General features: G+C 40.9%; 1 protein-coding gene across 21 annotated transcripts in view; it reads left to right on the plus strand.

Moving 5' to 3' along the window:
• CLASP1 (cytoplasmic linker associated protein 1) overlaps positions 1-23,359 on the plus strand; it is a 248,553-nt gene that overhangs the window by 134,519 nt on the left and 90,675 nt on the right. For 12 of the 21 annotated variants that reach the window (XR_016280884.1, XM_089520292.1, XM_089520276.1 and 9 more), the window contains 6 exons: positions 1,904-1,981; positions 3,131-3,298; positions 5,731-5,780; positions 7,552-7,722; positions 14,963-14,986; positions 18,314-18,421. Coding sequence is in view for 20 of the 21 variants with exons in the window: in XM_089520292.1 (XP_089376418.1) it covers positions 1,904-1,981; positions 3,131-3,298; positions 5,731-5,780; positions 7,552-7,722; positions 14,963-14,986; positions 18,314-18,421 (599 nt within the window). In the remaining variant the exon portion in view is untranslated. The remainder of the gene's footprint in view (positions 1-1,903; positions 1,982-3,130; positions 3,299-5,730; positions 5,781-7,551; positions 7,723-14,962; positions 14,987-18,313; positions 18,422-23,359) is intronic. The other 9 variants (XM_089520277.1, XM_089520293.1, XM_089520287.1 and 6 more) reach the window with 1 other exon arrangement.

Below are 23,359 nucleotides of genomic sequence, written 5' to 3' on the forward strand. Positions count from 1 at the left end.
GGTGCCTTCAAGGGCACCCGTGAGGAGAAGGCAAGGGGAGGAGGCGACCCTGGCTCTTTCTCCTTGCGGTTGCCGGTGCTAGCGCCGGCACCCACGGGGGAAAAGGGAGGAGGGGGAGGCAGGGGGGAATCCCAACCTGGCGACCCCCAGGTTGGGAACCTCTGGTTTACAGACTATAGATGGGCTCAGGTATAATTGAGTCAGTTGCCAAAAAGTCGTGTCACATATGTAATAGCTTGACATTTCAAAAACATGCTGCTAACTTGGGTACATAGATGAAAGCTGAATTATGTTCATCTGCAGGGATGAAGGCCAAGAGAGGAAAGCATAAGGAGATTGTCACAACAGTTAGAAAGATGTTACAGCAGGGGTAGGCAACCTTTTTGAGCCGGGGGCCGGGTTGCTGTCCCTCAGACAACTGGGAAGCCGAAGCTGGGGGGGAGTGTCCACCCTCCAGGGTGGGGCCGTGTGCCAGGGGTGGAGCTTCCACCCTCCAGGGGCGGAGCCGCATGCTGGGGGCAGAGCTTCCACCCTCCAGGGGGCTTGGGCGCCCGTCCCAGGCCCTTCCCTTCAGCTGAAAGGGCTCCAAGGGGCTCTTTCAGCTGAAGGGAAGGGCTTGGGCACCCGTCCCAGGCCCTTCCCTTCGGCTGAAGGGAAGGGTGGCCACCGGAGCCCTGCTGGAGGGCTCCGGCGACTGCAGCGGGCCTCCTACAGGCCCGCCACATGGCCTCTCGCACTAGGGCGCGGGGCCAAAGGCCAATCGCGTGAGGTCCTGCCGCCGATTGTCCCACGCCGGCGGCAATCGGCGGCAGGACCAGGCTGGGGCCGGACCCAAGGCCTCAGCGGGCCAGATTCGGCCCGCGGGCCGGGGGTTGCCTACTGCTGTGTTACAGTTTTCAGCCAACTTACAGGGACAGCATCCAAACTTCTTAGCCTTAAAATGATCCCATAGGGGATGAGACAGCTTGCATATATTACATCATGCTGATAGACGATGTCCTTGTGTTTTAGAAGATTGGGTGAAGCTTCATTTGCCTGATGCCTAATAACTTGTGGCAGGGCAGCTCTACTTTGCTGTCACAAAACATAAAGCATAATATGTTTCTTAATTTTGTGTGTGCTGGCCCGAGAGCTAGTTTTGCTAAATTTGGCATTGCATGCACCCGGAACAAAAGAGAGAGCAGCTTGCAAGATTTTGGAGATGCTGCATTCAAAGTTGACTTTGGTACATTGTTCAATTTTGACTTTCTCCATGAGTCAGGGGAATGGAATTTGAAGGTAAAGATTTCCCCTAGAGAGCTATAAGTAAATCTGACCTTTGTGGTCATATCTCCCTGTCATTTTGTACATCACCAGTGTTTGTGCCTAGAAATGGGTTCCTTTTCCTTTGGAAAAGTCTGCTCCTTGAAAACTGATCACTTCCCTTTCCTCACAGAAGCTGGACAGCCTTCGGTGAATCAAGTCTGACAAATTTGTTCCCTGAGCATTTGGAATATGTGGACTTTTTGCCCTGTTATGCTAGTTCAGTCAATTTGTTTTACAATTAATATAGAATGTGGTGTTGAGGTATTTGTTCCATTGACACCCTATGGATTCTTGAATGATTTTGGTGGCACAAATGTTCTTTAGCATATCTGTGTTTATTCTTCAGTGGATTTTAGGAGTCTAAGGAGTGACCTCTGAAGAATGTTCCCTGGAATTTCTTACGCAACAGAATTGGAAGCAATAAAGCTAGCTGAAACAAACAAACAAACAACCAAATCCTCCAAAAGGATATTGTGCAACAAAGCATGGTCTTTTTATACTGGAGGCTGAATAAATGTCTCTTGAACCCAAAGTACAATGCTTTAGTAGTTCACCTCCTCCCTCTTTTAAAGTATAAAATATTGTCTTCTAATCTCAGGCACATATCAGTAGTGGCTGAAACAATAAAGAAGGGAATCCATGACGCTGACTCTGAGGCACGGATAAAAGCCAGAAAGTAAGTGGGTACATTTTGTTTTCCATTGTTGGTTCCATCACTGAGCAAGAATAGTTATTTGCTATGCAGGTGAAATAAAAGCAGTAACACATGCCTCAGGTCCAGGAAACACTGGATATTTTGGAACTCTGAACAAGCACACAGCAGAGGGACAGACTGTTGTCTTAGTAATACAGTAATATTTAGAGACCTATTAGGGATAATCTGTGCCCTATGGCAGCCAGGGCAGTTCTTCCCACAGCCATGGATGAGGTGCCCTGCTGGCTAGTCTCATACACATTTACTTTGGGGTAGTAAATACACATTTACTTATTGGATACAGTGGGTCCTGCTTCTGAATGGACATACCTAGGAAGTTGGCAATTGCTGAGTCTCATTTTAGCAGATTGTTCAAGCACTTAAGGTATGTTCTCAGATACACAAGAGTATGTTGTCGGTTTTTAAAATCTTGTTGTTCGATGGTTCTAAAGTGTCAGATATTCTAAGGTGTTGTTGCTATTTTCAGAGTTACAAATCATTATACAAATCTGTTGTCCACCTCCACTCCCGAAATCCAATTTGTGTAGAGGAATATAAATAATTAATGTGAAAAACAGATGTAAATATGCCTATCTTTATCTCCCAGTCTTTTCATTTAGCCCTTTCTCAGGGTTGGGTTTTGTTACACTATAATGTAATGAATATAATTATACATTATATAAATGTATAATTATATATAGACTATATATACTAGACTATATATATATATATATAGTCTAGAAATTTTAGTCAAAAATTGACCCCCAAAACCTGAGTCGACTTGTCCATGGGTTAATGTAAGTACCATACTCTAACACTTGCAAAAGAAAAGGAACCAGTATCTGATGAAAGGCAAGAGCTTAATCTGTCCTGGAAGCACTGACTCCCCTCCATTCTCTCATCCATCCAATAGTGATGTCTGCTTGAATTTTATAAGTTCTTTGGCATTGTTTCCCTTTGCTTCATTCTTTACTTCCTTTGTTACATGCCCCTTAATTTTAGTCTCGACTTATCCATGGATCATATCAAAAGGCATAATTTTGGCCCCAAAATCTCCAGTTATACATGAGGTCAATTTATAGTCGAGTATATACGGTATTATTCAAAAATCATTTAAATTTTTATTTTCAGATGTTACTGGGGCTTCCACAGCCATTTTAGTCGAGAAGCAGAACATTTGTTTAATTCATTGGAATCTTCATACCAGAAGGCTCTACAGTCTGACTTGAAGAACTCTGATAGCATTGTGTCCTTGCCTCAATCAGATCGCTCCTCTTCCAGCTCCCAGGAGAGTCTCAAGTAAGACCTCGGAGCCACATTTTTCTTGCTACCACATAAAAGCTTAGCAAAATATGAGCTACCATTCATTTGTTAATTGGTACTCTCATTTATAAGGAATACTTGTTTGTCTACAGGTTAGTAAAACTTGATCTAATCGTCCTATTGTTACATGAAATCTAGAGTTTGGTGTACATTTGTTTATTTATTTTCATTTTTGTTTGCTCAGTTTTTCTTTAAGAAAAATTTCTCTGATCACTTATTGGCTCAGTTGTGGGAAATTAGACTGAGACCTCAGTGTTGATTAGAATGTGTAATAAGAGATGTGTTGGAGAAGGTGCTCATTGAAATACCCCAAACTGCAGCATCCAGAAACTGATTAAAATAAAATCTTATGCCCAGATCATCAGATTACTTCTCCTATTGGTAGACATTTAAAAACTTAGGGAACAAGATGAATAATTTCAGCAGTCCATAAACCCATGACTTCAGTTGGAGCAGCAGTCCTGCATTGCCATTTTCTGGCACCAACTTGCTAGGAAGGACCAGAGAAACCTCATAGCTGTACTCCTGTTTCTGTTTAGCAACCATGAAGGATATTATTTTTATTTGATTTATACTCTTTCTCCCCAAATGGGACTTAGGGTAGTTAATGAATCAAATGGTGCTCAGAGGTTATGAAGAATCAGCAGATCGGCATTCCCCATATTCGTCTTGTGCAACAGGGCAAATCATTCACCAGGACAACTGTAACAATTTCTGGACCCGAATTATGCTGCTAAGAGGGGTAGATGTTCTTGGTTCTAGGGCTGAATTTTATAAATCAGAAGTTTAGTTTTCTTCTATGCAGTACTGCACAAGTTGGGAAAATGTGAGATCTGGCTATAATTCTTTTATTCAGTAAGGTAAAACAAGGTAACTGGAACGAAGAGGATCAGAGTTGCTGTGTATCAAGAACAATGGAAAAATGATGAAGGATGAATACCTCATCCCATTTGAGCTTCCCATCAATTACAGACTGATTGTAAAGAAGTTCGCTTAGTAGAAGGAACAGAAAAGAATGCATTTAAATAATTTCACTTGTTTCCCTTCAGTTTTCAGATTTTGTTCATTTAGCTCTCTTCATGTAATGTGAGGACTTGTTTTTCTTCAATAGATTGCTACTGTTTTGTTCAGAGATTGACAAGAGCTTTTTAAAACTGATTTTAAAGATGGTAGTGTGGAAAATGTGTTCTTGGATTCTTAGACCCAAGGAGTACAGTGCCTCAGATCTGTTTTATTTTTCCAGTCAATTAGAGCACACTCAGAGTTAGAGCAGACTTTTAGAAGCATGGGCATGGGTGCTAAAATAGGTTAATTGGAGAAAGTTTAATGAAAGAAAGGGTTAGAGCAGACAGGTGGGAAGGAACAGCCTGAGCCTGCTCTGACCAGAAGAGGGTCAGTACCACATCAGCTGCAAAGCCCATTGGCACTTCTGCAGGACCCAACCCATGCCACCAGGGGCCCAGTTATCCTGGGTTCTGGTGCTTCCGTCTAAGGGACTGGAGTGTGGCATTGGGACACTTTGGAAGCATGCATTATTTGAACCTCCAAAGTGGCTGGAAGCTGCTTCATTTGGCCCATCTGTTCTGGGCCAAAGTTTTCCATCCTGTCCTGTATAACTTTCCAAACTTGAGAAAGCCAGGCTCCTCCTAAACAGTGTGGAATTGGCCATAGTGGAATGCTTTAGTGGGAGAAGGGAAAAGCCAAAAATCAGACATGAATCAGTTTAGGACTCATGTCTGAGTTTTGGCATTTCCCTGCTCCTACAATCGAAGGAAGTCAATGAAAGAAAAAAAATTCCAACCCTTGTTTCCTAAAGCATCCCGCCCCATTAATCCCACGTTGTTAAGTAGGAAGCTCAAATTCTTCTCCCCATAGGTGAGAGGTAATATTTTTGATGCAGAGTTTATGTTAAGAAACAGAAGTTTACAGAAGGAAAATTTTCTTTCCTTCTTACGTGATGCACTGATATGTCCAATCCTCCTTTGAGGCCCTTTTTTGGTAGCTGATTCCATATTATGCACCTCCCTTTTGAAGGAGATTAGGCTGCTCCCTTTGCCATGTTGTACTAATGACAAATGAAGATTTTTTTTATGGAGACTAGCTTTCGAAAAATTATTGGCTGCCGAGGAAGAGGTGTGTACTGTTTATTTTCTCCCTGACATGCTTTTTACTTGTATTTAACTTTTAAAAATTCAGTTGTTGTTTTAACATGATAATTTGTATAATTTTATTTTAAGAATATTCTAATTGTTATCATATAATTGTAATAGTATAAGAAGAATTTTAAAAAATGTGGGAAAAGAACTTTATAAATAAAAGAGAGCCTCCTAAATTATTGCACAGGTTGTAAACGGTTAGCATTTATGAAAAACCAATAAGTGAAACCATTTTGTTCTATTACCTTTTAGTCGTCCACTGTCTGCCAAAAGAAGTCCAACAGGAAGCACAACATCACGAGGTAAGATAAGAATAAAGGACCTGAGCTAACATGTGTGTACAAATGGAAAGATGAGGAAAGACTTAAGAGTATTCCTTTACCTGCCAATGCCATTCCAACCTGCATATATGTTATGCCTTTGAGTAACCCAGGCCTGCCAGTTTAATCTGTAATTCCTACTAAAACCTTGGAGATACATAGAACAGGGGCATCTAAACTGCTGTTGAAACTTCATTTACCTAGAAAAGTTGTGGTTTTTGAAACAGCTGTCCAAGTATGAATAATTTCGTTAATGCTCTGTGCATTTTTATTTTTCAAATGATTGTGGTAAATCCAGCAGAACACTGAGTGTAGACTAGTGGCCTCAAGATACAGAGACTGGGATGCATGTGTGAGTTCTCCTGTACTACCTTCTACAAATATAAAGGAAACCTATGAGAAAATATTTTAATGCAAAATATTAATGTTGCACCTCACTTTAGTAAATTATGTGGTGAGCCTTGAATGCACACAACAACAACAACAACAACAACAACAGGGCATGAAGGCACTGACAATAAGGAAAGTAGTATGAGTTGTGGCTGCTTTGCATCCAGATTTTTCTTTTCAATGCTGGGTCAGTTGGTATGAATGATTCTACTTCTGTACCCTGTCCCCGACACATACATTTGGGGCAGGGCCTAGAAACGTTATAACTAAGGAAGCTAGCAGCAATTGTCGTTGCTCCTGTTTCATGCAGTTCTATAAAGACAAGTCCTAGGCAGAAGGAAGCACCAAAGCTGATTTCCTACTTTCACTGTGTCTTGGCCCAACATGTCTTTTCCCTAACCTTTTCTGGCTTAATATAGTTATGTGTAGTCCAGTGCATAGAACTAAAAATGAATGGCTCCTAAAGAGAACACTGTCTAGCAGCAAATGTTAAAACAAAAGTATTGCAACTGTCAATATTTTCCATGGTTTCTCCAGGATATAGACTGAGTCGATTTCAGTGTTGACTTATCATTATGACATTACATAAATATCATTAGACAAACATTGTCTTTCAGTGCTGAATCAGAAAACAAGAGAATATGAGTAAACATTATCATCAAATGTACTATTCTAGAAAATAAAAATTCTCCATGTTTCAAGCTTTTCATTCCCTCCTCTTACCATTATATAATAAGTCAGTTGCATCGTTTTTGCAACATTCCATATCTTAAAGAAAGACAAGGGAGCGATGCTTTTTCTTTTTTCCCAAAACAGAGTGATTTTATTTATTGTTTTTCAGTCAGTCTGTCAGAGTTCCCAAGGCAATGCACAGCAAATAAAAAAACTATTTAAAGCATTTTAAATTATTTAAACATTTTAAAGCTAATATTCTTTCAGAAAATATTAAAGCAATCCCAAATGCTAATGATAAAGCTGGCTGTAAGGACCAAAGCGCATACAAAATAATACAGTCTTGCCATTCTGCCAGAAGTTTAATAATAAGTAGAAGAGCTGCAATGTTATCTCATTCCCTAGGTTGCTTTGTGTGTTGTGTGAGTTGGTCTGTACCTTTTCACCTGATCTTGTCTGTCTAAATTAACATTGTAAATGTAACTTTTTTCTACATTATACGGTACTTCTATGGAAATGAGTTACAAGAGCACTTAAGTGCCTAAGAATTAATTGGGGAGGCAAGAAGGAGTGCTTCTAACATTCTTAATTTCCCTGGAAGGAATTTGGACCTGTACTAAAGAAATCGTTCGAAGACAGTTTTAAGGCAATATTAACCTTTTAATGATGCAGTTTTTCCTCTTTCTCATAGCTTCTACAGTAAGTGCAAAATCTGTGTCAACATCTGGGTCTCTCCAGCGGTCTCGCAGTGACATTGATGTGAATGCAGCAGCCAGCGCCAAATCAAAAGTAACATCTTCCGGATCAGACATCCCCTTCAGCTCTGCTGCAGCTCTGCCCCCCGGCTCATATGCATCTCTAGGTAAGCTTATTTGCTGTATCATTAATGAGATCAACAGTGATACAAGAATTTTAGAGAATAAGGAGGAAATGTGACTTAGAGGGAAATAGTTTTGAAAAAACAGCTTTTTCATCACCCAATCCATTAACGTTTTCAATGTGGTTTTAATTTTTGTTGTTTTAATTGCAACATCCCAATAGCTTTTTTGAAAAGTAACATTTAACTTTTCTTATCACATCATATAATAAATCAGTTAATAAACTAACCAGTCAGTTTTATGTAATCCTCTTAATGTCACCAAAATATTATTTTTAGTGCCTTACAGCTAGTACGTAATATTTAAGGCTTAGAAATAAATTAGCTGGGTGCCAGAATAATTTTGGAACTAGGTTATCTTTTGAATTAGTTTTGTTGTTCTCTCCCATCTGTGAATTCTTTACCAAAAATTGCAGATGGTATAATATCATTAACAAACTTTCTGTGAACTGCTGTACAAGATACAAAAAAAGGAAAGTTGACACAGTTTGTTACATTTGAATTGTCAGAACTGTCAAGTGTAAGTGTAAATAGTATACTTTGGTGCTGTACAGATCGGCGCTTTGCGCCGGCCTGCACACATACTAGGGTTGCCTCGGGGCGTCCTTTCCAGATGCCCTGCAACCCTAGTATGTTGTAATGGTGGCACCCTTTCTAGATGGGTGCTACCATTACAACGTCATGGCCGCGCTGCCTCCAAATGGGGCGGCGCGGATGTGACATCTTGGCGCCACTAAAGGGCACCTGTGGCACCCTTTCAGCTGCGCCGGAAGGAGCTCCGAAACGGAGCTCCTTCCTTTGCTTGTGTTGCTGGCACAGCCTTTACACGCCAGCAACACAAAGGAGAAAGGGGCTGAGCGGCCCCTTTCTCTTGTTCCCCGCCATTGTCGGGGTGTCCTTGGGGCATGATACCCCAAGGACACCCTTTTCCAGGCCGCGGGGAAGTGGCCTTTTGCAGCTTCCCTGCGGCCTGGAAAAGCGGTGGATCGGGGCCTCAGGGCTGCCACTGTGGCAGCTGAGGCCCTGATCCGTCGGGGAAAGGGGCGGGTGCAGGCTGCCCCAAAAGGATGGTCTGTACACCGCCTTTGATACCAATAGAATTAGATTCAGTAGATTCCAGTACAAATAGAAAGTAATAGGAAGAGGTTCGTTATTCTATATTTATATTACTTATTTTTAATGGATTCTTCAGTAACAATTGTATTATGCCAGTAATGCTGAAGAAAGCTTTTTGACAAGTCTAATTTTAAAATTAGTGTTAACTTGGTTTATCAAAGGAAATGACTAATTTTGTAGTAGGGTTTTTGTAGGGAGTGTGGTAAAATGAATATTGGTGGAGCATGTTTAAAGATTGCTAATAGCAGATGTGTAGAATGTCACACCATTATGCAACAATTGCCAGTGTGCACTTGCTAATGTTCTCTTTGTCTTGAGAAAGGTTTTCCACCAGTATGAAAACCTGCAGCAACCATCAAATTCTGCTTAACATTTTGGGCAGGCAAAATTTCTGAAAATTTGGGGTCCTTTTGCAGAGGGCTACAAGGAAAGATATTTTGAGTTTTAAAAAGTTAACTGGATCAAAATAGACAGCCCGGATGGGGAGGCATAGGGAGGATTGGAACCATGACAGCCACATGATCCTGCCTCAGTCTGCTGTGGCGCTGGCCGAAAAAGGAATGGGTTTCAACTGCTCCCTTTTCTGCCACGAAAATGCCACTTTTAGCAGCTCTTCTGTGGCCCCGTGGCGGCTTCCTGTTGTGTTGGGGGCTTGCGGCGTTTAACCTCCATGCCCACAAGATGCTTGGAGGCTGGCTGACATGTCGCTGCTCTGGGCACCTTCAGGGCATCCTGGGGTCGTGCAGTGTGTGCCTGCCAGGTCCCCCAAGCTGCCTGCAGCCTCCCAGAAGGTGGCTTTTAGTGCCGGTCTGTACCAGCCCTGTATCTCCTAAAAATTGTTCTTAGTGAACCAGCTTGTTGCATTTTTTTTAAAGCAGATATCTTATGGAGTTGTTCATGTAATCATTAAATCTGTGTAACCTTTCCTATATTTATTTGTTTGCTTTTCTTTTAACTAATTTTGTAGTCCTTTTCCTGATTGAATTCAAAGGAATAGCATCTTCCCCAACTGAAATTTTTAAACACACACACAGACCCACACACACACCCCTTACCAGTTTTTTTTTTTAATTTCCATTCCTTTATATAATGTCAAAGAATGGTTCTATTAAGCATAAACCTGTATCTTACTGGTTTTATTTAGCAGTGCTTAGGTTGTTAGGCTTTCTGGGTAGTTACTCTCTTGTCATCATGGCAACTTGGCTCCTTTTACTCTAGAAACTGCAGAAGAGGCCTGAGGTGATTAAATCTGGGACATCTGTATTTTCACAAACAACATGTATCTATGACACAAATACATAGGTCCTGGAGGGCAGAAAAGCAGAGGCTAAGAAAAGTGGTTTTCAAACAAATCTGTATTTATATGCATACACTTTGGCTAGTTAACTGTCTGGAGCGACTTCCCTCTCCCCTCATGATATACAGAGCTGTATTTTCTCAGTCTGTCCTGCCTATTTAAAAACATTAATACTTACTGCAGTTAAAGAACATAGGGTTCTTTTCCCTTTTCATCCAGCAGAGAGGAGCACCCATGAATGGATTAACTCCTGTCACCACCCAGGCAAAGCAAGGGATCATGTGTAGTTCTTGTTGGATTGTTGGCTCCTCCTCATTTGTTTCATCTTGTCTCATCCAAGAATGGTCCTATACGCCACTTCTCTGGCTTTCTTTTGGCTATTTTCCCCCCCCTTCCTTGCCACTTCTTTTCTTTAAAGTGGCCTCACTTCACTAGCTTTCTTCTTTATTCCCCCTCTCCTTCACGTCCGTCCTTTTTTCACTCTGCATGGTCTTTTGGGGTGTAGATGGGAATGGGGAAAGTTAAAATCAAATGTAAAGGAACCTCCATTGCTCAGCCCGTTAGCCCACAAACTTGTCCAAATTGTGAGAGACATGCAAGCTGTCATATTCACCTCCCCTGGTAGTTGGAAAGGTGTGTACTTGCCAGCAGTGACTACCTCATCTGAAGCAGCCATTGACCTTAGTTCTGCCTCGAGCCTCAAAGTGGCCAAGGCAGCTGATCTCACTTCAAGACCCCTGGCAGTGTACTTCATTCCCTGCTAGTGCTGATAAACAAAGAGAACTATGGAGACAGAAGAGAAGTCTGTTTTAAATTCCCAAGATGCCTCTCCTCATTTGGTTGAGATTACTAGTTCTCCCAAAGTGCTCCCAGACACAATCACCTAGACAGGCACAAAAACTAAACAGCCATCCCAAATAGGTACAAAACCCAAGCACCCATCCCAGAAATCATGCCCTTTTGTCCTTTGGCAAGGCAACAACCATTTTGAGAGCAAAGCAGATGCCAGCCACTTTGAAGAAAGAACCAAATGCTTCCAATATCTTTTTTTAGTTCCTTTGTCTCTGCCTGTGCCATTAAAAAAAAAAGTACTCATAGCTGCAGTGACTTTCCTCCATAGTTGCTAATGAGCTTCAGCAGTTGTGCCAGCTGCCCGCCCCCTCTCAGCCATATTACAGCAAAACAACCTAGAATTCTCTCCCTCGCCCCCTCTAATTCCATTTTTGCCCCCACCCCTCTAGTCCTTCAAAGGAAACATTGCAGGGATAAGGCTGACATTACAACTGCTCAATCAAATACAGAAGTAAATTGGCTCATTCCTTAGATAATGTCTTGACTTGGAGGTCAGCCAGGGACAAAGTACCAAATAAAGTCCATCAGAGATAAGACAGAAGGAGCCCCAATTGTGTACGGGAGCTTACCAAATCGGCATACACAGTTATCAGAATCTAGACAGTTTAGGTCAGTAGGTACAGTAAAAAATCCAAGGCATCAATCCAAGGGAGTGTCCAGTGGTGTGGTCATCTTACAATGCAGGGCCCAAGGTTCGTTGGAACCATAAGTCAGGAATCAAGAGATGATGGTGTTGCTTCCACCAGAATGGTTGGTTGTCAGCAATGATCTGAGGGAGATACTGGGATATTTATGGTCTGGCATCTTCTTGCAGCTGTTGCCTGATTACTATTTCTTGTTTAAATGATCTAAGTGTTGCAGCCCTTCCCTTTCTCGTTTGCATTTAGCTGCACTAGGTACTTTTGAGTCCATTTCTGTGTGCTGTGGTTGCTGGGGAATACACTGGTGCCTCGGGTTATGAAATTAATTCGTTCCGCCATTCCTTTCGTAACCCGAAAATTTCGTAACCCGAAAAATAATCCGTTAGCACTGGAAAGCCTTTGCAGCATTTGAATTTCGCGCCGAAATGAATTTCGTAACCCGAAAAATATTTCGTAACCCGAAACAGTTTTTGCCAATCCAACTTTTTCGTATCCCGGAAATTTCGTAACCCGATCATTTCGTATCCCGAGGCACCAGTGTATCACTGTCTGTCTCAAGCACTGTAATTTCCACCTAGCCTTCTGTTTCCCTGTCTATGTCATTATTTGAACCTGGGTCCCAGGTACTAGGCATGACATCCTGTTCTACGTCACTGTGTGTATCATAGTCTGAACTTGCCTCAGGAACAAGGCATGAGAGATAAGGAACCAGCCTCCTCACCAGAGATAGGAGCTTCTGCCCTCTCTTCTAATCAGTCCTCCTCTAGAGATGTTGATATAGATTCCTTCATTCAGCTTCTCTCAGTTTACTTGTCTGAAACAGAGAAAGGGAATTGGTCAGGTTTAGGGGACTAGGAAAACCTAGCCAGAAGGAGAAATTTCAGTCAAAATGATTACTTCCTCTTTTATCTAAAGCAGTAGCAGCATCGGGTTTGCAAGACAGCTAGTCTGATTCTTCTAGAGCTCTAATCACTGACTATTCCAGCCATGGGGCAGCTATGTTTCCTAAACCAAAATACTCCTCATGGGTTCAGCCTTTTCTATCTAACTTCAACAAACTGCTAAGATCAGAATGGACACACACAAAGTAATAAAACCATTAATGTGGCACAAAACCTGTATACAATTTCTGCTGAGGCTATGAATCTCAAAACTGCTATCATGGATGGTCCAATTTTGGTGCTTTAAACAAATGCCTTAGGAGTTTATCAGACAAGGGAAATTGAAAGTATAATCCAATGGCAATCCAAACGCAATCATGGGGTTTAACGTTATTACATAATATGCAATTTCAGGCAATGGGAAGTCAGTCTGAGCGCGATCATGGGGTTTCACGTTATTGCGTGATAGACTACCACACGCAATTTCAGACAATGGCAAGCTATTTTTGGACAATGGGAAGTTAGTTCAAACGCAATTTGAATTCACATAAATTTGCTGAATTATCAGTGAATGCATTCTGGCCCCACTTTCTTTTCATTTGAAATTAAGAGAAATTCCTCCCATGTGATAAACTCCTTAGTGCCTAGGGAATGATTCTTCCCTTTAGAGACTTCAAGATTCTAACGAAGGAGGACACTCATCCCTAAAGTGGTCCTATAAGGCCTGTCATTGTGAAGAGATTTTTAACGGGGGCTTCTCTACTCAGTCCCTTGGTTGCTCATCGTTTTCCATCTTGAGATCTTCACAAGGTATTAAAAAACCTTTTGAGGCCTCCATTTGAATTGTAACAGATAGTTCCACTCTGAATTCCGTCCATAAAAGTACTCTTCGTCATGGGAATTACCTCAGCTAGGAGGGTCTCAAAGCTAGCAGCTCTTTCTATGGACTCCTCTCATTACAAATTTGATACACACTCCGTCTCTCTCTGGCTTAATCCTGGCTTTCTACCTAAAGTAAATTACTCATTCCATAACCTCCAGCCCATCATACCATCCTTCTGTCCTCATCCAATCCACCCTCTAGAAAAGCAGTGGCATAAGTTGCATGTCAGGTGGGATCTGAAACTGGATATCAAGTGTACCAGACCCTTTAGGAAATCAGAAGCACTCTTTGTCTCCTTTTTATCCACCTACCTAGGGAAGGAGGTATCTCCCTCTAACTCAGTGAATCAAAGAATGTATTTTCTGGCTTACAACCCCCTTGCTTTTCCCAAACCACAGAACATGATGGCACACTCTACCAGATCAGCAGCCATGTCAACTAATGCTCCCCTGGTGAAAATTTGCAGAGAATCAACTTGGGTTCTGCCTTCAACACTACAGGCTAAACAAATTTGCCTCAGTTACGACATCCTTTGGCAGAAGGTGCTGCAGCAGGTTCTCTCAGATTAGCTAACTTTCTTGCTACCGTCTCTCCCACATTATATTAATGCTAGGATGGCTCCCATTCTTGGATTGCTTGGATGGCTCCTTCACTGATGGCTAGGAATGGCATATTTGGAGAACCTACTGTGAGGGTCCATTCTAGGTAAAGAAAATGAGCCATCCAGCCCCACCCTAAGGTGGCAACATCATTTTCCTTTCTCTAGGGATTTTCCTTTTCCATTTTCTCCACTTGGGGATAAATTGAGGAGGAGTCAGGGATCCAACAGGAAATACTTTTTAAAAACACATGATTCTTTGCCTCACCTGGGTGGCAACAGGAGTTAACCCATTCATGTAAGGCTCATTCTCCTTGGTTAGAAAGGACCTCCATGGTATGTTCTCCAATGAGTTTTGATGCATGGGAAGCTAATTTAAGAGCTGTTTGCAGCTCCTTCACAGCCATTCAGAGGCCAGAAGCTTTTGCAAGATCTTGGCTGGGGTGTTTGGAGGGAGAGGGGAGAAAAGATTATTACTTTACATTAAATCTGTTCCATACTTTATGTGATAATTTCTTTGTGTCAGCAGATGGAGCTATTGTTCCAATTATATCTGCAGTAAAATGCAGTATGGTTATATGAATGCCCAAAAGTTACTGATAATACTTTTGTACTACTCGTATAGGCCTGTATAAATTGTTCTATGTGAAATTTCAAAACAAAACAATCTATAAAATGTATAGTAGAATTAAAAATGATATAGAAGAAGGCTAAAAGTCAGGTAAAGTTCAATAAAGGGTAAGGAAATATTATTAAAAGATCAGGAAATACAATAAAAGGCAATTGGCCGTCTGTGTCTCATGCTTATTCTGCCTTTTGGTGCATAAAAAGTACATTTCTGTTTAAAGAACTAACTGACTAACTTTATTTAATCCAACTGGTGGTGTCCATTTCTGCTGATATTACTAACTGTTCCCTATTATCCCTCTCCTTATTTCTTTTTAAATTTGCTTAAAGATGGTACTACCAATAAAGCAGAGGGTAAGCAGTCTCTGTGTGTAACTGAGGTCTGTCTTTGGCTTTACCAGGTTTCTTGTTATCACCCAAGTGATCCCTGGTTTTCATCTGTGTTCACTGGTGCCTTTGCATGACCTCTTGCATGGTGCTCTCTTCTTACTCATGTTAGTACCGTTGATAGTCTTCTCTGTGTCTCACCCTTGTTGTTAGGCACAATACATATAGAACATCATTTTTTCCCTATCAAGTTCTGTGAACCTAGCTTGGCAGTGTTGAACCACTTTATGAACTCCATTGCACATTTGAGATTAATATGAGATGCATTTGGTTTGTATATATTTGATATATATGAGATGTATTTCATACAGATTTTTAAACAAATATAAAGCAATGGAAACGTATCTAGTTTGTGCAGTTGGAAATGTTGGACTGTTTCTTTCTATAGCAGAAATCTTTAAAAGAAAATATATGTAAAAACCTTGTATTACTGTGTTCCTTTTCTTCCCAAGCTCTCCGTTTTATTGCTTGTGAAGAACTTATAAATTCTGCAATAACAAGTATCTTCCATTTCATTGTAGCTCTTGGTTCCCATATTACTTCTTACTTTCTGCAGCCAAAATGTGATTCAGCTGTAATGCTGATCTGACCTTTGGGACTGGAATGGCATTTTCATGTCAGTCCCAGTCCCTTTCTGTGATGCAGATATTCTCCCCCACTACTCCGTCGGCTGTTTCAGAATTACTGTATATACAACTGGCATTGTCAGCTGAGTTAAAAAAGAAACTTGGTATGCTCCTAAATTAATTTTAACAATCCTAGATTATATCCAAATTCTGAAAGTTGGCTTCAAAATATTTTGATATGCATTGGGCCCTTTGGGTTTGGTTCCAGGACCTCAGTAGATACCAAAATCTGTGGATGCTCAAGTCCCATTACATGCAATGTTATAGTAAAATGGTGTCCTTTATATAAAACAGCAAAATCTGGGTTTATTTATTTTTTAATTTGAAGTCATAGATGGTTGTATCTCTGGATGCAAAATCCATGAATATGGAGAGCTGACTATATAGATATAGATATACAAAAGGATAGGTAGGAAAGCATCCCTTCCCGATCTCTTATTTTGGATGTTCACAGCTGCTATAGCCTTACTTTAAACTGCTAATTTCTGTAACTTTTTGGTGATGTTTTTTGGTAATTTCAATGTGTTAACAGCACAATATGATTTCAGAAATATTGCAGGACTTGAGGGAAAATGTGGAAGGGATAGTAGTCAAAAGGAATGAGGTGTCTTTGTAAAAGTCCATTCTGTTATATTCTACTCATATTTCTACATTACAAGTACAAACATGACAAATGTTGGGAAAAGCTAAAGCCAGATAGATAATTTCTGTGTCAGTTATTTTTAATCTAAACTAATTGTTGAAACAGGAGACAGCAGCAATCTAGAAGCATAATAGCTGATTTTGCTAAACTTGCTTTTAGTACAGAGTACAAATATGATGTTAAACTATTTTCATTTTTATTTGAATAATATTGACCATGCTCTTCTCAATTGTTGCCAAACATTTGCTTCTTAATGAGTCAATATCCAGGTTATATAAGGAGGCAGTTTGAATATAATCATTCCAGAAGTGTGTGTATGTGTGCGTGTGTCTCCATGTCCCCATGATCACCTTGTGGGCCACGTCCTAATTTTAAGCAGAGCTTCCAGAAGTAAATTTTGGGATTACAACTCCTAGAATCCCCAACATTAACCATGTTGGTCTGCAGCTTTGCAAATATGTAGCCAAAAATAATGTTTCCCAGGTCTGATTTTGTCTTTTAGCAGACAAAATAAGTGAAAAAAGGAGAGCAGGAAGAGGAACAGTGTGTTTTAACATACTGCAGCAGACTAAAGTTTCACTCCCAGAACACAGAATACTCAGGAACAATATGACGCCTGGAAGAAAACAATGTGTTCCCTTTTGGTTTTTCTCCAAACTTGGGCCCAGTACATACCTTCCATGTTGTCCAGGCTGGCGGCGGTGTTTTTTCCTCTGCAGGGAAGCCATAGCCGCCAAACCGTGCGGCTTCCCTGTGGAGGAAAAAGAACCCGCAAAAGCGGGTTCTTTTAAAGCCGCAGGGGTGCCATAACAAGTGCGCCCACTGGCATACTGGTTACGTAAACAGCACGCAGTAATGTGCGGATGCTGCGCGGCGCTTACGTAACAATGGTGGCACCCATGTATACAGGGGGCCACCATTGTTACAGCACTGCGCTGTACTAGGGTTAGGGAACGTGCAGTTGCTGCATGGTCCCTTAACCCTAGTACGGCATATCGCACCAGTACTAGGATCCTACTCAGTCCTACCAAAAGTTCAGCTCTAAGCCATTTCCCCTCCATCATGTTCCTAAGGAACACTCTTTTAACAATGCTGGGCTTTTGTACGCCTTCCATATTAGGTTTCTAATTACAGCGCTTACCTTCCATAAGATATCCATTTATGTGCACTATTCATGTATTTAATGAATTTGTCACTTCCTTCTGGGACACAATCCTCCAAGTAGCTCACAACATTACAAAAATGAAATTGAATACATGAAATACAATATGTATAAAACCAAACTAGTGCAGCCCAAGCTGGCCCAACAAGAGCAGGCGCTAGGCACCATCTTTACCTGTCACCTTTTCTCTTCTGTTCATTCTCATGTGCCAGTTGTTGGTTGATGTTCCTGAAATAAGGTCATTGCTGTTGTCTTTTGTAAGGGCCCTCTTCAAGTGCTGGTTAAACAGTTTTATTGATAATAGTTGAGGCTGCTTTTTTTCTTATTTATGGGGAAGGAAATTGTTCCTGCTTTCCTTTGTATTATCATCATAAAGGTACTACTTTGTTAATGTATTACCAGAGGAAACACTAGTTCCAATAGTACTGCCTTGAGTTAGTTCTGAAACTGTATTGTCAGAGTGCTGAGAAGAGTATATATATGTAATGGGTATAACCCTTCATAGTTATGAAACAGCCTGGTATTCCTAACCTTTATGTGACTCTCACTAAAAAAAGAGAGCACCTCACAAAAGAAAACAATTGAACTGTCTCTCCAACCCCGTTTATACAAAAATCCAAATCATGATTTGGATTTGGATGGTATTCTCTAGCATGCATTAAAGTTATTCTTTACAGAATAAAGCTAGTCATTGATAAACTCCACTTGTGGGGGGCAGTGTAGGTGCCAACTTTGTGACAGAAAAAATTAATTGTAGTTGAGGACACATGTGCCGAGTTTGTCAGAAAAACTGGGAACAAATCTTTTAAAAAGCCACTTTAAATACAATAGTTAACTTCTTTTTTTCTGTGTGTGTTCCCTAGGCCGGATTCGCACAAGGAGGCAAAGCTCTGGAAGTGCCACTAGTATCACCTCAACGCCTGCTGACACTCGCGGCCGAAGCCGGGCTAAAGTAGTTTCACAATCCCAGCGTAAGAAGCCATTTAGTCTTGTTTTGTGCAAAAAGCTGTATGTTACCATCCCTGAACTTGTCCCTTATCTTTAGAGACATTTTTATTCAGTCAATTTTCTTTCAATATTTTTTATTTGGTGAATCAGTCTGTAGAGGCCTACTCCAAGACTATGAGCCCAACATGTTAGACATAATACACAGACTTAGAAAATATTATGAAGATATTAGTTGGCTATAGCCAAATTTTGATTTTTCCTGTGGGTGAGGGGCCAGTCACAGTTTTCTCAGCCCATTGCGGGCCACTCCTCCTGCTGTTGTGTTGCCATTTTTGTGGTGTGTCAGCAGTAGGTGGGGGAAAGGTCCTCATACTTCTGGAAGCGTAATTCTGATTTATGATGAGAATTTCTGAGAGAGGCATATTCTCTCATATAGCCTTCTTAAAAGAAAAGTATTGCTTTACTACTGCCATGCCAAATTATATCAGCACAGCAGCATTGTTGGTGGCAGGGCAGGCACTTGGTGTAGCTGTAGTAAAGAATAATAAGGCTGCATGTGTCGTATGGGTAGTGTGTTGCCCACTCTTGCTCAAAGGTGGTGATAGCTACCACCTCTTACACCTTTTGCTTTCATAAACTTGTACTCCTTCAGGTACCATTTCATATGAACACATATGTTCATTCTTTCTATGAGCTGCCTTAATTTTTGATTTGTATTTCACACATGCATGAACTCCTGTGCACACACTGTGCCTAAGTCTGGGAAGCATTCCTTTAGGTTTAAGTTGCTTACTCTTGTCCATTATCTACTTTGGTTCTGTGCCAAAACTTACAGATAGAAGATGTCCCTCCTCTTTTCTGCTTTAGGATATGGCCCACATCATCTGGGACTGACCCTATATTGGGGCAATTCATATAGTTTTCAACAAATAACATTTTCTGTACCATGGGAGCATATTTTCCTAAGAGCACAGTGAATATCCACGTTGCTGGAATTTTTATTTGTTGCTTGATTACTATCAGAATGTGAGGAAGAATGTGCATTTGTACTGATTGCGTGTACAGCGTAAACAAATAAATGAACAAACAATGCTACCTGCACATAAAAAAGGTAACTGTTTGCTGCTTTCTCCCTCTTCTATATAAGCTACTATTAGTGCTCAATTAGGCCCTGGTGCTTTTGATTCCCTACCTATTAGGGCAATGGGGAATGAGTTCTAGTTTACTCTCCCCCCCCCCCCCCAGATTGATACTCATTATGACTCCTCATGCAAGCTTCTCTCATTTAGGTTAGCATATCATATACTAGACATATAATTATACTTATATACTAATTATTGCTAAGATATGGTATAGAATTCTAGGAAATGTTTTTAAAATTAGTGGTTAGAGGGAAAATAGATTTCTCTCATTCTGTAGCATGAAGATGTCCACTAATCCTGACAGATTGTCCCCTTCTTGATGTTTTTCCATATTATGCAATTTTAAATAGATTATTAGAACCCAAATCTTTCAATCCTGCAATTCTTAAATTCTGTTTAAGAAGGAATTAACTTTTAAAGATTTACTATGGCAGGGAAATACTTAAATCCCCTTGGGTCTAGTTGATATATAAGAGCAGGAGTTAAGAATCAGTGGCTGTCCAGATGTTCTTGAGTTCCAGCTGTCATCATCCTTGACCATTAGGCATATTAGCTGGGCCTAATGGGAAATAGTCCAACAATAATTGGGGAGCCAGTTTTTCCATCCCTGCTTTAGAGTCTGAAAAGATGCAAAGCAATGCTTTAAATAAAATCAGAAAAGTGGAAGATACGACTTTAAGAGCAATTCCATGAAATGCAAGTGGATGGGGACTTTGATGAAAATTATAGAATTTCAGTTTCCTAATTCTTGTACAAGGTACTACAACAGAGTATCTATTGCATGGGTCTTAAACAGACAAGTTTAGTCTTATTATTTCTATATATCAGTCTTAGGAGCTGAACAGACAGCCTGGAAAAGCCAGCTTCCAGGTGGCTTGGGAGCATGGCACTGGGGCTTGGGAGCATGGCACTGGAGCCCCCTAAGGCGGTCCTGAATGAGAAATAAAGAGAAAATTTGAATCACAAAAGAGGGAAGAACATGTTTAGCAATGATCATTTTTAATAGAAGAGGAAAGGAGTTGTTTTAGTAAACTGGATGTTTTGTAAACTGTTTTACTTTTCTGCCTTGTTCGGAAAAAATGCAATGTTTGTTCCTCTGCTTCTGGGAACATTATGTTGAAGAGACAAGGGGCTGGATCTGTGACTTTTGATCATTTATGTAGGGGAAGAGGAGAATGGATGATGATGATGATGATGATGATGATGATGATGATGATGATGATTTATTTATTTATAGCCTGCCCAATCACAAGCAATTCAGGCGGGTTACAGCAATAAAAATACAAAGAATACAATAAAATAAAATACAATAAAATAAAATAAGATAAAAGACAGTGACGTAAGTCACAGAATTTACAGCTACACCTGATGGAACTGGGCCTGTCTTTTTCACTCCCTCCCAGGTCTGATGATGACAGTAGGTACGGAGGGAGGGTTCTTCTTCTTGATGCAGGAATTTTATTTTAATTAATTTTAATTTAATTCTTTTCATTAAATTTAAGGGAAGAATTGGTGGACAGAGCGACTTGAGTCACAGTAAATGGGGAGAGGAACTAGGTAGGGAAGGCCTGCCGGAAGAGATCCGTCTTAAGAGCCTTCTTAAAGGCTGTAAGAGTAGAAATGTTGCGGATCTCCTTCGGCAGGTCATTCTATAGCTTTGGAGCAGCTTTGGAGAAGGCCCTCTGGGTAACTGAGGTTAGTCTAGATTTTTTTGGATGAAGTCGATTCTTCCCCGAGGACCTTAGAGTGCGGGATGAACAGTATGGAAGAAGGCGTTCCCTTAAGTATTCTGGACCCAAGCCATGTAGGGCTTTAAAGGTAATCATCATCAACACCTTGTACCTTGTCCAGAAACTAATTGGCAGCCAGTGAAGGGATTTCAAAACCGTTGTTATGTGATCATTATGAGAAGTACCTGTAATTAACTTGTCTGCCATATTTTGTACAAGTTGAAGTTTCTGAACTTGGCACGAGGGTAGCCTCATGTAGAGTGCATTACAGAAGTCTAATCGAGAAGGGACCAGTGCATGTACTACTGTTTCAAGGTCTCCCAGTTCCAGGAAGGGGTGCAGCTGGCGTATCAGCCGAAGCTGATAACAAGTGCTCCTGACTGTCACATTCACCTGAGCTGGTAAAGCGACGAGTCGATGAGCATCCCCAAGCTGCGGATAGAGTCTTTCAGGGGAAGTGTGACCCCCATCCAGAATTGGCTGACATAACTCCATATCCGGGCTCGGGTTTCCTATAACGAGTACCTCCGTCTTACCTGGATTCAGCTTGAGTCGGTTTTCTCTCATCCAGTCCATTACTGCCCCAAGACAGGCATTCAGAGGGGAGATGCCATCCTTAGTCACTGCATCAGTCCGAGACATAGAGAAATATATTTGGTTGTCCTCAGCATACTGATAACACCCTGGCCCATGTCTTTGGATGATATCACCCAGTGGCTTCATGTAAATGTTAAACAGCATGGGAGACAGGATGGCACCCTGGGGGACACCAAATTTTAGCTCTCTTTTAGAAGAACAACTGTCTCTCAGTGCCACTATCTGGAATCTACCCGAGAGGTAGGAACGGAACCACTGTAGAACAGTGCCTCCAATACCCAACTCTCTCAGGCATTCCAGAAGGGTGCCATGGTCTGTGGTATTGAAGGCCGCTGAGAGGTCCAAGAGTACTGAAATACGAGATGTTCTTATTTGTTACTTTGAAAAGGCTCTTCCATCTTTACGTGTTCATTTTCATGTTTACATGGATGTTTAACACATTTGTGAAGAAGATTCAGTCTCTCTTGGAATGTTTGTAGTTAAAAACGTAAATTCAACCTAATTTGAATTCAAGCTAACAGAAGGCTTCAAGTGATCAGCTCATCCATAACAGTCATATTCCAAGCTCCAGATAGTTGTTTCAAACCAAAATATTTGGGTATACCAAAACAACAGAAATGTATTGCAACAAGTCATTCATTTTTCCTCTTACTAGTGCCATAATCCTGTTGACTTCTGCACTACATCCCTCCATATTTGCGGCTTTGATATTTGTGGATTTGATTATTCACGGATTTCATTAATATGTTCTCTCTAGGACTGTCTAGGTCCTCCAGTGCAACTCTGTGGTCAACTTTAACTAAAAGTTGCACTGAAAGACCATTTGTAGCTACTCTAGTGCCATTCTATGGTCAATGTATGTTGGACATTGACCACAGAGTTGCACTGGAGGACCTAGCGATTCCTAGAGAGGTGTCCTCTCAGGTAAAAACGGTGTTTTTGTTATTTGCGGTTTTTTCATATTCACGGGGTCTTGTTCCCCTAACCCTAGCGAATATGGAGGGACAACTGTGGTTTCATGTTGAAATCTAGAATTGTATGAAGAAGATTAGGCTGGAAAAGCAAGCACTCCTGTGCCTAAATATGTACTGCTGCTTCTGCAGTAGTCTATAAACTATCATACACTCAAATGCAATTTCTATTACTTGGCAAGACTGTATAGATATTCTGTCTTTTTTAGTTGCAGTTCTATTACAAGGAATTGCTAGTGAGCAGCATTGCCAAGGCTGCTTTTTTCTTGTTGTTTCATCTTGTTCTTACAATTCTCTTTCCTTCTGTTCTGCATTTTAATAAAATTAATAAGTTGTTATAAGGGCGAGTAGGAAGTATGAGAGGAATACTAGTATATATTAGTCCAATAGGGCTAGGACAAACCTGCTGAATACAAGTTTACTGACATTCCTGTTCGTTGCTAATGGGTACATTGGTCATTCTTCACCAGTCCCCCTACATCCCATGCTGATATATGTGTTACTTTTCTAATGACCTACAG

Source organism: Sceloporus occidentalis, unplaced genomic scaffold (assembly GCF_023333645.1).
Source record: "Sceloporus occidentalis isolate IW3139 unplaced genomic scaffold, rSceOcc1.0.p SCAF_4, whole genome shotgun sequence".
NCBI lineage: Eukaryota > Metazoa > Chordata > Lepidosauria > Squamata > Phrynosomatidae > Sceloporus > Sceloporus occidentalis.